Below are 13,761 nucleotides of genomic sequence, written 5' to 3' on the forward strand. Positions count from 1 at the left end.
AATGGAAATCTGCAGAAAACACAGAAATAATTACAGGACTAAATAGTATCTGGATGAGATTTAAATAATTTAAAATTGTTTCCTTCACCAGTTATGGTGCTATCCTGATTTCAGCTGGGATATTTAATTTTCTTTCTAGTAGCCCATACCGTGCTGTGTTTTGGATTTAGTATAAGAATAACAACACACCTGTGTTTTTAGTTGCTGCTAGTCAGTTGCAGTGTCTACACTAAGTCAAGGACTTCCCAGCTTCCCATGGCCTGCCAGGTGCACAATGAGCTGGGAGAGCACAGCCAGGACAGCTGACCTAGGCTGGCCAAAAGGATGTTCCCTACCATACATCATGCTCTGGATATCACGGGGGAAGCGAGCTGGAATTGCTGCTTGGAAACAGACTTGGTGTCTGGTTGTGTTTCTTTTTTTTCCTTCTGAATATAGTGAGCAATTGCATTTGTGCATCACTTCTGTAATAATAATAATAGTAATAATCTTCCTTTGTTATCCAATTAAACTGTCTTTATCTTAAACCACAAGGTAGTGGTTTTCCATTCTCTTCCCCATCCTCTTGGAGAGCTGACTCATGAGTTGAGTGGCTGCTTGGTGCCTGACTGGCTGGGGTTAAACTACAACAGGCACCCATCTACCCTGGAAAAACAGCTGTCAAAGTGGAATGTGCACACAGGTGACTCGAGGCATCATATTCACAGCAGATGCTTGTATCAAAATTTCATTTAAAAATATTTATTGTTCATGGCTTTCACTTCAATCTATTAAATGGTATTCCTAATAATAGTCAGATTTTTGTTGAACGTTGTTTAATATTAATGCTCTTTTTCCTTAGGAAACCATATTTTTGTCAAGATGGTTGTCTTCATACCTGATTTAGTACCACTCATGCTGAGAGTTTTGATGTCTTCACTCTGGCTTCTTTATTCACGTTGCTTTCAGTGCTTTCCTATTTTAATAAAAAGTTTCTAGGATTACACTTAATTGATTTGTCACTCAAGGAAAATCAGCACTTCAAGCAATTAAGTGCAGAAAAATACTAAGCAACAAAGACATAAAGATTTTTGTCCTCATCCTAGTTATGAAAAATCCATTATTCATTATCTTATTGTTTTTTAAATACTGAAGTACAATTTTCCAACACAATAGCAAAATTGCTTTTGAAACAGAATAAATTGCTTGCCAGTTCAGAGGCTGTATTTTGAAGTCGGGATTACTAAACATGATGGTGCTTGTGCTCATTATCTTCGCTACTTGGTGAAACTTCGTATTTAAAGTGCAAACCTAGATACTGATTGTGAAAAAAAATATTTGTTTATAATTCAATGACAAAAAAAGTGAAGAAATTATGATTAGAACATCAACCTACTCTGCAAATATTACCACATGAGAGTAGATTTAAGTATCATGCATGTCTGCAAATGCGTTTCTCTGCCAAGTCTCTCCCCCATGATTCTCTTGCATTAGTGTGTTCCTTCAAGAGAGACTAACAGTGTTTGCTCCTTTACCTTTGTGTATAAAGGATATTATTTTCTTATTTGAACACTTGTTAACTTTGCAAAGTAATAGATCCTTTTTCCTTTTGCACGGTATGTTGCTGTATGCTCCAGTACAACTAGCAGGTTGTGATTTCACTGGAGGGTGTTACAAATGTGCTATTAATTGTGTGGATGTTTAAAAGCAAAACACAATTCAACAGCAAAGCTTTCTTTTAAAACTGTGATAATGTAACTAGCAAATTTTACCAGGAGAGATTATAAGTGTTGAGTGCAAATCTGTTTAAGCATAGGCCCGTCTTACTGGAAGCTTTAGCATGATGTCTTAATGTTTTTGCTAAGTAGTGTCTAGTGTTAAAATTACTCTAGTCTGAGAGTAATGCGTGTAATTTAGTACGATATACATGTTAGCCTGTAATAACTGCTGTTTTGTGAAGCAAATTTTTTTGTGTAGTGCTTTCTCTTAATGACCACTGGTAGTAATGAGAATAGAAAACATATTGCCATGTTAAACTAAACATCAGGTGCAGCTTCTTGCAAACAACATTGTTTGTGAAGATTGAGTTTTTCTTGTCTTAAACTTTATTTTCCTCTAAGTCAGTACCGGTGGTAATAATTCTGAAAGCACTTTCCATGCCATATTTTCTCACAACTAACTTTGTGGGAACTTGGAACTTTTAACGGATTTACAGGGTTTTTCTTAGTTTGAAACTTGTTCTGTTTTCTGCAGTGAGGTTATGCTTTTGCATTATTTAGAACAGATGAAGATTTTTCTTGACAAGGTCTACCATGCTTAAGGTTCCTATACTGTGTTGATTTGCATCTGGTAGGGATGATGTCTGTGTGATTATTATTATTTCTAGTTATGGGTTATTTTCTAATCTGATCTGAACATGGTGTTAGCATCCCCTGTGCAGAAAGCAGAGCATTACCTGCCAACCAAAATAGGAACTGTCTAGCTAATGAATGATAGCCCAATGTGGGTTTGGCATTGTTGTTTTTCTCTCCTTCCTAATTAGATCTTTTGCATTTGCTGTGTTGATACCAATTTATTGCATAGCCAGTGTAAAATATGTGGTGTACCTTTTCAATAGGAATCTAATACCATGATACAGTCTCTCCCTTCCCCCTCTCTTTCCGGACATACAAAAAGGTGAATAACTGCTTTATTATACTCCTGAATACAGCAGGGCACAACACAGAAAATCTAGGGGGAAAGGAAGTAGTTTCAGATTTTTATGCTAAATATACAGTAAGTTGAGAAAATGCAAATCCAGTGATGGTACTTTTTCATATGTAGTCCTGGTGTTTGTAATGGTACTTTCTTTTTAGAATATTTGGTTTGTCTATCAAGATTTTGGACTGAATACTGCTCAGGGTGCTGTTCCACGTCAGCAGAACTTCACCCTGCTCAAGCAGGGCCATTTGGAGCTGGATCATGTCCAGGCAGCTTTTAAACATCTCCAAGGATGGAGATGCCACAACCTCCCTTGACAACCCTTGCCAGTGCTCAGTCATCCTAATGATAACAGTGTTTTCTGATGTTGGGATGGCACCCCCGTGTTGCAGTTTCTGCATGTTGCCTCATCCTGTGACTGGGCACCACTGAAGAGACCGTGGCTGTCTTCATTACAACCTCCCTTCAGGTATTTACAGAGATTAGGAAGATCTTGCTTGTGCCTTGTCTTGTCCAGCTTGAACAGTTCCTTGACCAGCACTAGCTATGGGCCTCCAGCTAAACTTTGCACCACTGACGACCACACTCTGGGACTGGTCATTCAGCCAGTTTTCAGTCCACCTCGCTGTCTGCTCATCCAGCCCCTACATCAACAGCATGTCTATGAGGATTTTATGGGAGTCAGTATCAAAGGCCTTACTGACAAGCAGGCCTTACTGTTCAAGTAGACACTGTTGCCTGTTCTCCCCCCTCATCTACCAGGCCAGTTATTTCATCATAAAACTTGTATCAAGCTGGTTAAAGATGACTTGGTGAAGCCATTCTGACTACTGATGATTTTCTTGTCCTTTATGTGCCAGGAAATGAGTTTCTAGGATGAGTTGTTCCATCACCTTCCCAGGTATCATGGTGAGACTGACAGACCTGTAGTTTTTTTGGGCCCTTCTTCTCTCCAAGGCCTTATATCATGGAACTCTTCTAAGTAGTTCCATGATATAGTAGTTCTTGGAAAGGCCAGATCTTTTCTCCTGAAGTCCAGGGTCATGAGCTTGCTTCCCACCTTCCTTGCTGTCCTTGATCCTGAATTCCACCATCCCATGTTCAGCCACAGCAGTGTTCCTCGGGGGAGGAAATTGTCAAAGCACTGGGGACTTGTCAAAACACAAAGGATTGCTTATGTCCTTTGGTGCTGTCCCTCCAGCAGATACCAAGGTGGTGGAATTCCCCTGGGAAGACCAGGGCCTGTGAATGTGAGGCTGCTCCTATCTGTCTGTAAAGGGCTTCATCTGCTTGTTCTTCCTGATCAGGCAGTCTGTGGGAGACCCCCCACTGTAGTGTTGCCTTTACCTGTCCTCTCTCTGATCTTAACCCAGGAACTCTCAGTTGGCTCCTCATCCATTCCCAGGATGCTCTGTGCATTCTGGCTGCTCTCTCACATAAAACAAATGGATTTTTGGGGGGTTTGCTAATTACAGGTTTAATATAGATTGTTTTTAGGTTGCTGTGAAGAAAATGTGACAGTTACAAGACTTGCTTTGTAAGAGATTACTATACAATACAACTTCCTAAAAATCAAACTTAATTCTGTGCCAAAGAGTTTTTAGTGACTGAATTCTTTTTCTTGGATGTGTTGGTTTTGGTTGGACTTTTTTTCTTTTTCTGAGCTCTAGGAATTATTTTTAACTACTTGTAGTGCAAGAATAATTTCAAGGAAGATAAATTACATATTGCACAAAGAACAGATTGATAATAGTCTGCTAGTCTTCCGAACTGTGAAGTATTTGAGAAATTTTAAAAATATATATGCAGAAATAAATCTTTTGATTTATTTTGGTCAAATAGGCTTTTTATCACCCGTTTCTATTGAACAACTGCTGAATTGCCATTATCAATATTGGCGAGTAATACTCTTGTATGTTTAAATTTTTGCTCTTGTGTTCAGTTTGATCGGTTTATTGATCAGGGTTATTGGGTGTGTTACTGCATACAAGTTGATGATCTTTGTTCAACTGTAATCTTAATACTTTTAAAGTTTTCTTCTAATTAATATAATTATTAGTCCTTCTAGTAGTCAGTGAAAGGAACCTGAGCAATAGGGCAGTTTCTTTTGGTCAACTTCCTAGTCATATAAAAATATTAACTAAGTTACTGGATTTACATATACTTGGGGGAATTATCAGATATTCTGATGTTTTGTCTGGCACAAAAAGCATTTCAGAAGTGTAAAACTGAAGCAGAGAATAGTTTCTGGAGAGGAAAGGACTATTGCTACATTAGCATTGTTTCTGTAGGTCCCACAGGCAAATATGTTTTGACTTGCTGAATGGTTTTGTGTAGAATTATGGAAGTAATGATAATATAAACATAATGATTTAGTAATTAAAACTAGATACTGATCGAGTTGTGTAGAAAGTGTGACTCAGATACCTTGTACACACAGGAATAGACGTCAGGAGTGAGTGAAGTCTAAAGTCTACTTCTGTGAAAACTCATTCCCATCTGTTGTACAAAATTCTGTTTAACAAAATGTTAGAATTCATGGAAACGTATGAAGCTGAAGCTTTGTATGTATGAACTGTATAAGAAACAATTTCTCTAGAATGATTTATATACTATGATTGCTGGCCTTCTTGCTCTATTAATTGTTTTTAACACAATTTCTTGTGCTAGTACAGATGCGTGAGATGTTTAGATTAAAATATCTCTATAATAATTTTTGCCATATGGAATTCCAACTTGTTACTCTAGGAGATTCCTGGTAATAAAAAATGATGTATTGGCTATTGATTTAGTGGTTTTTATTTCATTTTGCCAGGTACCAGGTGGAAGATGAGTCCTCTCATTTGGATGAAATGCCATTAATGATGTCAGAAGAAGGCTTTGAAAATGATGAGAGTGATTACCATACCCTACCAAGAGCCAGGATTTCTCACAGAAGAAGAGGCTTAGAATGGTTTATCTGTGGTGGCTGGAAGTTCCTTTGCACTAGGTTTGTTGCATACCAGTAATTTTAATTAAGCTATTAGGTTAAGTAAATAGTACAGGAGTGGAGTGTGGGGACACAATAATTTGCTTGTTGTGAATCATTTGATTGCTTTGCCTGCATTTTCTCTACCAGAACGTTATCAATAGTTAGTTTACAAAAAAAAAAAAAAAAAAGTTTTGAAGAGCTGAGACTGTGCACTTCTGTCTGCTCTGCTGCCTTCCAAGGAATAGAGAGGTTTTTAAGAGGGACCGTATACTGAAGTTCTACAAGTCTTGGTGCATAATATGGCATATAAACCTGATCATCACTTAAAATCATATCAAGGTAGAGGGGTTATAGATTTCTTTTACTTTTGATGGAATTAGCGTGTTGACAGTATACAAAGTTTATTGATGCTGCTGAAAAGAAAAAGAAAATTCGTTAATGATTAGGTAACGCCTCAATTGTAGAAGTTAAATAACACCTATAACTTGGAATGAATTACAGCTGGAATTGATTTGTGATTTTGTTCTTACTTATAAACTTTCTGTGCTAAGCTTTCCTGTGTGCAGCTGTGTTGGAGTAGTAGCTTTCTAATGAATTGCTAGCAAATTTCTAAATACAGAAATGAGAATGGTAAAGAATCATGGGGTTTTCTAATTTTGAATGGTAAAATCTAAGAATCAGTCAAGTGAAGAGAGTGGAGTGTTCTTAGTGATCTTAAATGATGAATGCTCTTTTGGCTGAAGATTTTAGAATTAATTTAGATTTAGATAGTGGTTTTCATGGCACTTAGTAAGTTTTAAGAGGCCTGATATTTGTTTTACCTAAGCAGTGCTGTGTTTGTGCACCTTTAGCCTTGAAACAATTTTGTTAAATGGCTTTACTATTTGCAGAAAAATCTGTGTTGATTTCCTAACAAAAACTCATGGATAAATTTTGTTATTGGGAATAAGTGTTTGGACAATAGCAGGAAAGAAGCCAGGTAATAAAGTTTACAGAAGCAGTGTTTGCATATGTAAATGACTTTTGGAAGTAAAGTTTCTGTTACAGACCTACAGTTGGAGTTTTTTAAAAACACAAGTATCTAATGAAGCTATTAATCTTATGGATGTAGGTTTACTGTTGAGACACCTTTCAAGTTATATTCTTTAGGTGAGTTCAGCCCTTTTAGTTACTGTTAATACATTAATTTCATTAAACAGGTAGACCAGCTAAAGGCTTCAGCCTATAGTTGCCCTGACAGAGACCTTACAGTGTTTGGATAGAGGCAGGTGATAGCAAGATGAGTTTGTGTTGGAACTGAATGATGGTAAGAGGGTGCCATGAGGAAGTGTCATTTATGTGGAGGACTGCAAAATCTCGTGTTCTTGCTTGCTTTTTAAAATTGATAGGTATATCTCAGCTTTAAGTGGTACTCAGGCCCTGACTAAGAAAGTGTCCTTAAAAACTTATGCTTTTCCAGTTTTCCCAACTGAATTTGGATACAAGGAAGAGTCCATTCAGCATTGTATACTTCACTAGCATTTTATATATATTTAATTATATTAAAATATTTATCTATATAAATATATTTAAAGATATAAATATATAATATCTTTATATACTATTTATATACAATATTCATATAAGTGTATATATAATATATATATTTATATATAGACATATATAAATGTATATATAAATATATAATATATATATTTATATATATTATTATACAATCACAGTAGCATTTTCTATAACAGAACACGTAACAGATAACTTTATTTTTTTCATGGAAAAAATAAAATCTATTTAAAAAAACCCCAACAGTCAATAAAAGGCCACCAGGTCCTAGCAGAAGCTTGACATTTCAGGAGGGCGTTAGCAGGCAGAGGATATTCCCATGGTAGAGGTGCAGACATATGCTTAGGTGAGATGGGCAGAGTAATCTGGAAGGAACATGAATCCCATGGTATCTTACATATTCCTCCAGTCAGGTAGAATGAAAGCTTCACTTTGGGTCTGTAAATAACCATCCTGCTCATAGGGAGGCTTCTTCTGAGCTCAGAGCACCATTGAGACTTTGTTACTGGTAAGTCAGGGTCATGTGATCAGTGTGAAGTTAGTCTTTTTGGTGCTTTTCTCATTACAGTAAAACTTCATGACTTATTGCCAGGGCCCACAGAACGCTAGACTTTTTGGAATGCTTATTTGTAGTTCATAAAGTTGCCTTGGGTGATGCAAAAGATCACAAGAGGAAATCTGGGAGTGGTTACTGTATCATCACACTGGCAGTTGTTATTTACACTATGTAGTGGGATGAGTCACATTGTTTCAATGTGGTGTAAAGTACCAGTATGGGATAAAATCCTGTGTTGATGCCTTCACACTTGAAATGGAGAGGAACGTGTGAGAAAACAATTTTCTTGGGTGTTGATGGTAGATTACACATGTTATGCAAAATTTATTTCCAGAAGGCAAACTGCATTCTTTTAACTGTAATGTGAGATTGAATGCAGTGAAAATTCTTCAGTTGAACAGGATTTAAAATTTCACCCATTCCTATGAAAATTAGCATCTCATACCTGAGATCGAGGGAGGTTGAAATCTCAGCTGTCACGTCCAGGATTTCTTTTTGTGCTCTAAAGTAAACTTTAATTTTATCAAAGCTTTGACAGAAAGATAAACACAATAAAAGACTAGGCATTTGTCTGGAGCTGAGCTCAGGGGGCCCCTGATTTCTTTTGGGTTATCAGTGGAAGTCTTGTGTTTGTGTTAAAAATCGCTTTACTTGTTGCAAACAAACAAAACCCCTCATACCCATTAGGTATTGGGGTTTTTTTTTGTCTGTCTTGCATTGTTAGGCTTAATCTCATTTCTGTGAGAGGATTTTTTTCCATCTCTTACTTTGCAGCTTTAGAATCTTGAACTATATAGGTTTCTTTTGCTACATCACAAACTGTTAATATTTACTTGAAAAAGTTTCACCCATTTGGCAGGAACAAATATGGAAGGTTTGACAGTGTTCACTGTACATGAAAATTGATTTTGTAAAAATCCCGTATTCAGCTTTTACTGTTGCTTAGACAATAGACTTCTGGTTGGAACTGAACAGCATGAACTTTATTTGCAAATCAGCAGCTCTTTAAACAGTTTTTACATTTGCAAGAAAAAAATCATAATTAAGTCAAATGTTGTCTTTGATTTTGAACAAACTGAAGACTTAATTCAACCAATATAACTTTTAACTTCAGAACTGCTTATTTCTTGCTTTCATAGCACAGTTAAAAGAAAACTTTGTGATATAGCAGCTGTTTTGTGGCTGTAATCATTTCCCCTTTAACTTACAAATTCTCTTCAAGCTTGTGAAATTATAATGCACATAGATCAATACTCTGGAGTTCTTTGGGCTGGATTGATTTCTTTCTCATGAGATTTACATTCCACTTGTTATCAAAAAACACTTTGTCCCTATGAAAATGGTGCCATTGAATGGCATTTCCATATGAAGTGAAGGGGATATCAAATGCTCGGATTAATTTGGGCTCTAAGATGGCCTGTACGCTTTCAATTAATCTGCAATGCATTTGTTATGCAGAAGCATGGGAAAATGCTGATCTTTTAAGAATGACATGACCACTGTGTTGCTTTTGGCCTGATTACTGAAGCTACCTGTTGAGTACAATAATTACAGTATGTTTTCTTTGCAGAACTAGTTTCTGCTACTTAAAACCTAATAAGGAAAAGCTGACCCTTGCAGACAATATAGAGCTTTTATATTATCTTTCCATTCTGATGAAAATGCTCTTTTGTGAAAGATACTGGCAGTTAAGCTTGTAGGATAAAAGTAATGAAAAGAGAAAATAAAAAAAAGCCTTTATTACTAGAGCTGCAGAGTCAGCTGAGACTTTTACTTTAGCTTTTGACTTGGAGAGATACGCTGTATTTGTGAAAAAGTTAAGGGTTCTTACTTGACAGTTGTGCCAGGTTGTGTGGTGGTGGATTTTTTTTTTTTTTTTAGTATGGCATCAGTTACTAATGTAAAGACTGTGGTTGTTGTTCCTTCAAATAAATAATTTTTTTAAAAGTATGTTAGGAAGCCAGTTGATAAAAGCCACTTAATAAATATATCTTAAAGCTGTTTAAAGCTGGTTAATTTCTTCATGTATACAATCTATTGTGTAGTATCAGGCAACATGAGTTATAGCTGGCTTAAAGTTAGCTTTCTGTGGCTGTGTTGAATTCTTAAATCTGTAAGCAAGAATGTGATTTTTTTAATTGCTGAATCCATAGCATAAAGTGTGGTTTTACATAAAAGATTGCAGGACAGTCTAAAGCTGACAGTCTTGCATTATGCAAACTACAATGTTACATTATATTTTTAGGATATTAGAAACTTGGAGCATGCTGTTCTGATGTATCTCCTGATGTTTATTTCACACAAATTTAGAGAACACAGAAAACCCATGAAAAGGTCCATATCCTTGCATAAGAATAGTTTCTGTATGGAGGAATGTTAATTACAGAACAGATTAAATATGTGTTGGGTGTTAGCAATCTGAGTTTCAAAAATACATGTTAGACTTCACTAGTTTTAAAAGTCTGAATGAGTGTAAATTGATTAAGATTTCTGAGGCTAGCATGTCCACCTCTTATTCTTCCTGTGATATAACAGCAGTTATTACTGAGACTGTAAATGGCAGAATCTAATTGATTTCTTACTTTTAAGATAAAAGTAAAACTCATCTGAACCATGATGATAGTGATTCATGCATAACTTGTAATATTTCCATCATCTGAGATTTTCTTGCATCTGAGAACTTGAGTGTTGTTATCTCTGTCAGTTAAATCCCTTTTTATCAGAGGTATCACAGTTCTTTCCCAATCAAACATCATTCTTGGCTGTAATTTTTGGCATTTGCTAAAACTCATGGTCATTATTGCATCCGTTTCAGCTCCTCCATTGCTCTGTAATGGAAAATGTAGATTCAGGAAGGGGAAACTTTGTGGCAAATGTGGCATTATGTTTCAATTGATCTAGTAAAATGTTTAATTTTAGCAGTGCAAAAGTCTTCAATGTCTGAGGAGATTAGTCTGCAAAAGACACTGTGCCTAGTCAGATGTTCAGACTGTTCACAGTTCAAATTTGAAAATTTATTTAAGCAATACAAGATTCCAAAGGCTGTCAGGACACTTCTGTCCATGGGCTTGTAGAGAGAGGCTGTCATGCTTGTTCACGTTCCCCAGAAAAATTCTATTTTCCGTGGAACTTTTTGCTATAGATCTGTCCTGACAAGTCTTACTATACAGCTAAGCTGTCTCTTCATTTGGATTGTCCTCTCCACGCCCCCCTTGCCCCACAAACTAGTATGTTTAAAGCTGTTTGCTGTGAGCAATTTTATCAAGTGCAAATCCAAGCTGGCACAGAGTGGAATTGTTTCACCCTCTTCCTGTGAGCGCACACCCCATGTTTTTTCAATTATTTTTACAGTTTTATAGATCTTAAAAATCAGGGGTGGATCTACACTGAAAATAGTCCCCCTTTTTATTCTGCATCAGGTCACAACTGCATCAGTTTCTGGGTCTGGCTTACCCGTGCTGTTGCAGGAGTAGTGTCCATGCAAGGGAATACTTAAGAATCCACACCTTTCTTGCAGGAGGTGGTACTAACCATTTCAGCAGCAGCAGGGTAGGTTCACAGCTGTTGGAATGTTTGCAGAACCACGGTATACAAAGACTGCTGTTCATTTTGCTTTAAAGGCAAATTTAAGTAATGATGAAAGAAAGTAACTTGATTTTTTTTTGACTTGCATGTTACTGAGTAACAGTGCTGAATTTTGAATGTTGAACTATCACTTAAAATTTTACAATAGAATAAGACTTTTTCCCATCACTTTTAAATAGTGAGATGCTGAAGGAGCTTGTATTTGTAACAAAAATAAAATGCATGTTAATATAGGATTGAAACAAATTGGTGTCCCTCCCATAGCGAAAGCTTCAGGGAAGAAATCTGAAGAATCCAGAATTCTAAAAAAATATTGTAAATGTCTCTTGTGAGTATTGGTGTAGTGTCATTGCTGTAGCAATTAACGTTTCTTTGAATGATTTTACTATTGTAGAACTTCTAGTTTTCTTTAAAAAGAGCCTGAAACTTTGAATTGCACTTGTCTTTGGCAGAATTAGTCTGTATTAGGCGTGGAATAATGTAGGCTGCAGACAAGAATGTTTTGAGTGGGACTATGGTCATATAATCCAACTATCAGCCTTCCTTCCCTGCATATTTGTGTGCATCATGACTTCGTAGTTGTGGAAAAACACAATAGGAAAGGACATTAAGAGGTCATCCAGTCAATTCCTTGCCTGCATGGGATGAATTACACCCGTCACTTATGTCTGATCTAACCATATCTTAGGCACCTGCAGTGGTAGCAATTCCAGCCTCCTTAAGTGGTTTTTTTCCACCCTAGTTGTTAGAAGCATTTACTCAGTATCTGTCCATTCTGTACCCCCCGTACTTATTTGTCTCAGTTGAAGTCTGTCATTACCTAATCATAGTGGGCCTAGAGAATAATTGTCCCTTTCCTCTTTGCAGCTGTTTCTTATGTACTTGAAACCATGTTAGGTCCATACTCAGTCTTCTCTGAACAACTCTTTATTTTGGTGTACCTGGTAGAGAATCCTGCCCTGCGTTCTAGACCTGCAGTTGTGGTGCTGCCGCTCTTGTGCGTGGCCTCTGTTTTCCCAACAGGGCTGCGTTCTGAAATTCAGTATTCCGAATCGCATGGTAAACCAATGGAGATCTTACTAGCACAGGATTGAGGAAAAGGAGTATATCCATTACTCTTGCTAGCAGTATGCCTGCCCAGACACTGACCAGATAATATTCCTTTTCTTTTTTTGCACATGCATATCATTCTTATGCAGTAGCTGAGTCCTTGTTTTCTGAGCTGCCATCCACTAACTCTTTTCCAATTCTGTATTTGCCTAAGTAATTTTTTTTTCGGTGGGGATGTACTGTGTTGTGCTTTTGCCTGTTTAACTGCATTCTATCTCTTCCAGGTAGTTTTTCCAATCCATCAAGACAGCCTTGAATTCTAATCTTCTGTTTGCATGTGCTCCTGTCTTTTTTAGCTTTTTGTTATCTGAAAAATTAAATATTTGGTAGTCAATTACCCAGTAAGTAATGGAGAATGTTAAATAGTGCCGGATAAAGCTTTGCACAACTTCACTGAAATTATTTTGGTTTTATAACAAGGTACTTAGCAATTATGATTCTTCCAACTGAGTCAGTTCCAAGAACATGTTTTCTAGCTTTCAAGATATTTCTCATAAGGAAAGTTATTAGACACGCAGAATCTTAGAATGATTTGGGATGGAAGAGACCTTTAAAGATTTTCTTGTCCAACGTTCCTAGCCTTGGGCAGGGATATCTTTCGTTGTGTTAGGGTGCTCAAAGCCCCAGGAGTCAAGAGAGTAAATGTACTCTCAAGCAGTAGTAAATCTGGTTCTTAGAGGGAAATCTGTTCTGCTTTAGAGGTTGCTCTTGACATGTCAGTGTTTATTATGACTCTATTTTCTTTCAAGTGTGCACAAATTCATACAAGTAGGTTGACTATGCAGAATTCATCCAGGAAAAAATGCTGAGGTGACTGCATCCTAATCTTTCCCTCTGATCTCATCATAATCCTTTCTGGTAGCTTGAATACAATTTATAAAAGCTTCATTTTCTGCAGCAAAATTACTCTAGTTATACCTCACTAGAAAATGCGTGTTGCCTTCCTTCACCTCCAGCTTCACCTGCTGGTGTAGTTGAAATCCATTGTGATCAGCTAGGTCCATGGTTTGGCTGTGGTAGGTGCTCATGGAAAGGTTGTCTGCTTGGTCTTACTGATTCACTTGCCTAAAACAGACTCCCAACTTGATTACAGCACCTTGCACCAGTATAAAAAAAAAAAACAAAACAAAACAAAAAAAAAGCAGAGGAAATTTTCCCCTAACATATGGGATTGTAAAACATATACAGTTTGTGGCAAACCTGTATCCATACTCATCTGTGTTAATATCTTGCCCCTGTGGATAGTCCTAGCTGGTCTTGGGCTGATTAAATTATTTATTGGAGTTGAGTCACATCCACG

At 36.8% G+C, this 13,761-nt stretch overlaps 1 protein-coding gene across 2 annotated transcripts in view; it reads left to right on the plus strand.

The window, feature by feature from the left end:
• Positions 1 to 13,761, plus strand: part of ATP9B (ATPase phospholipid transporting 9B (putative)) — a 170,945-nt gene that overhangs the window by 9,206 nt on the left and 147,978 nt on the right. For both annotated transcript variants that reach the window (XM_084280137.1, XM_084280138.1), the window contains exon 2: positions 5,495 to 5,668. In XM_084280137.1, the coding sequence (XP_084136263.1) occupies positions 5,495 to 5,668 (174 nt within the window). The remainder of the gene's footprint in view (positions 1 to 5,494; positions 5,669 to 13,761) is intronic.

This window comes from Gallinula chloropus (genome assembly GCF_964237585.1).
Source record: "Gallinula chloropus genome assembly, chromosome: 2".
NCBI lineage: Eukaryota > Metazoa > Chordata > Aves > Gruiformes > Rallidae > Gallinula > Gallinula chloropus.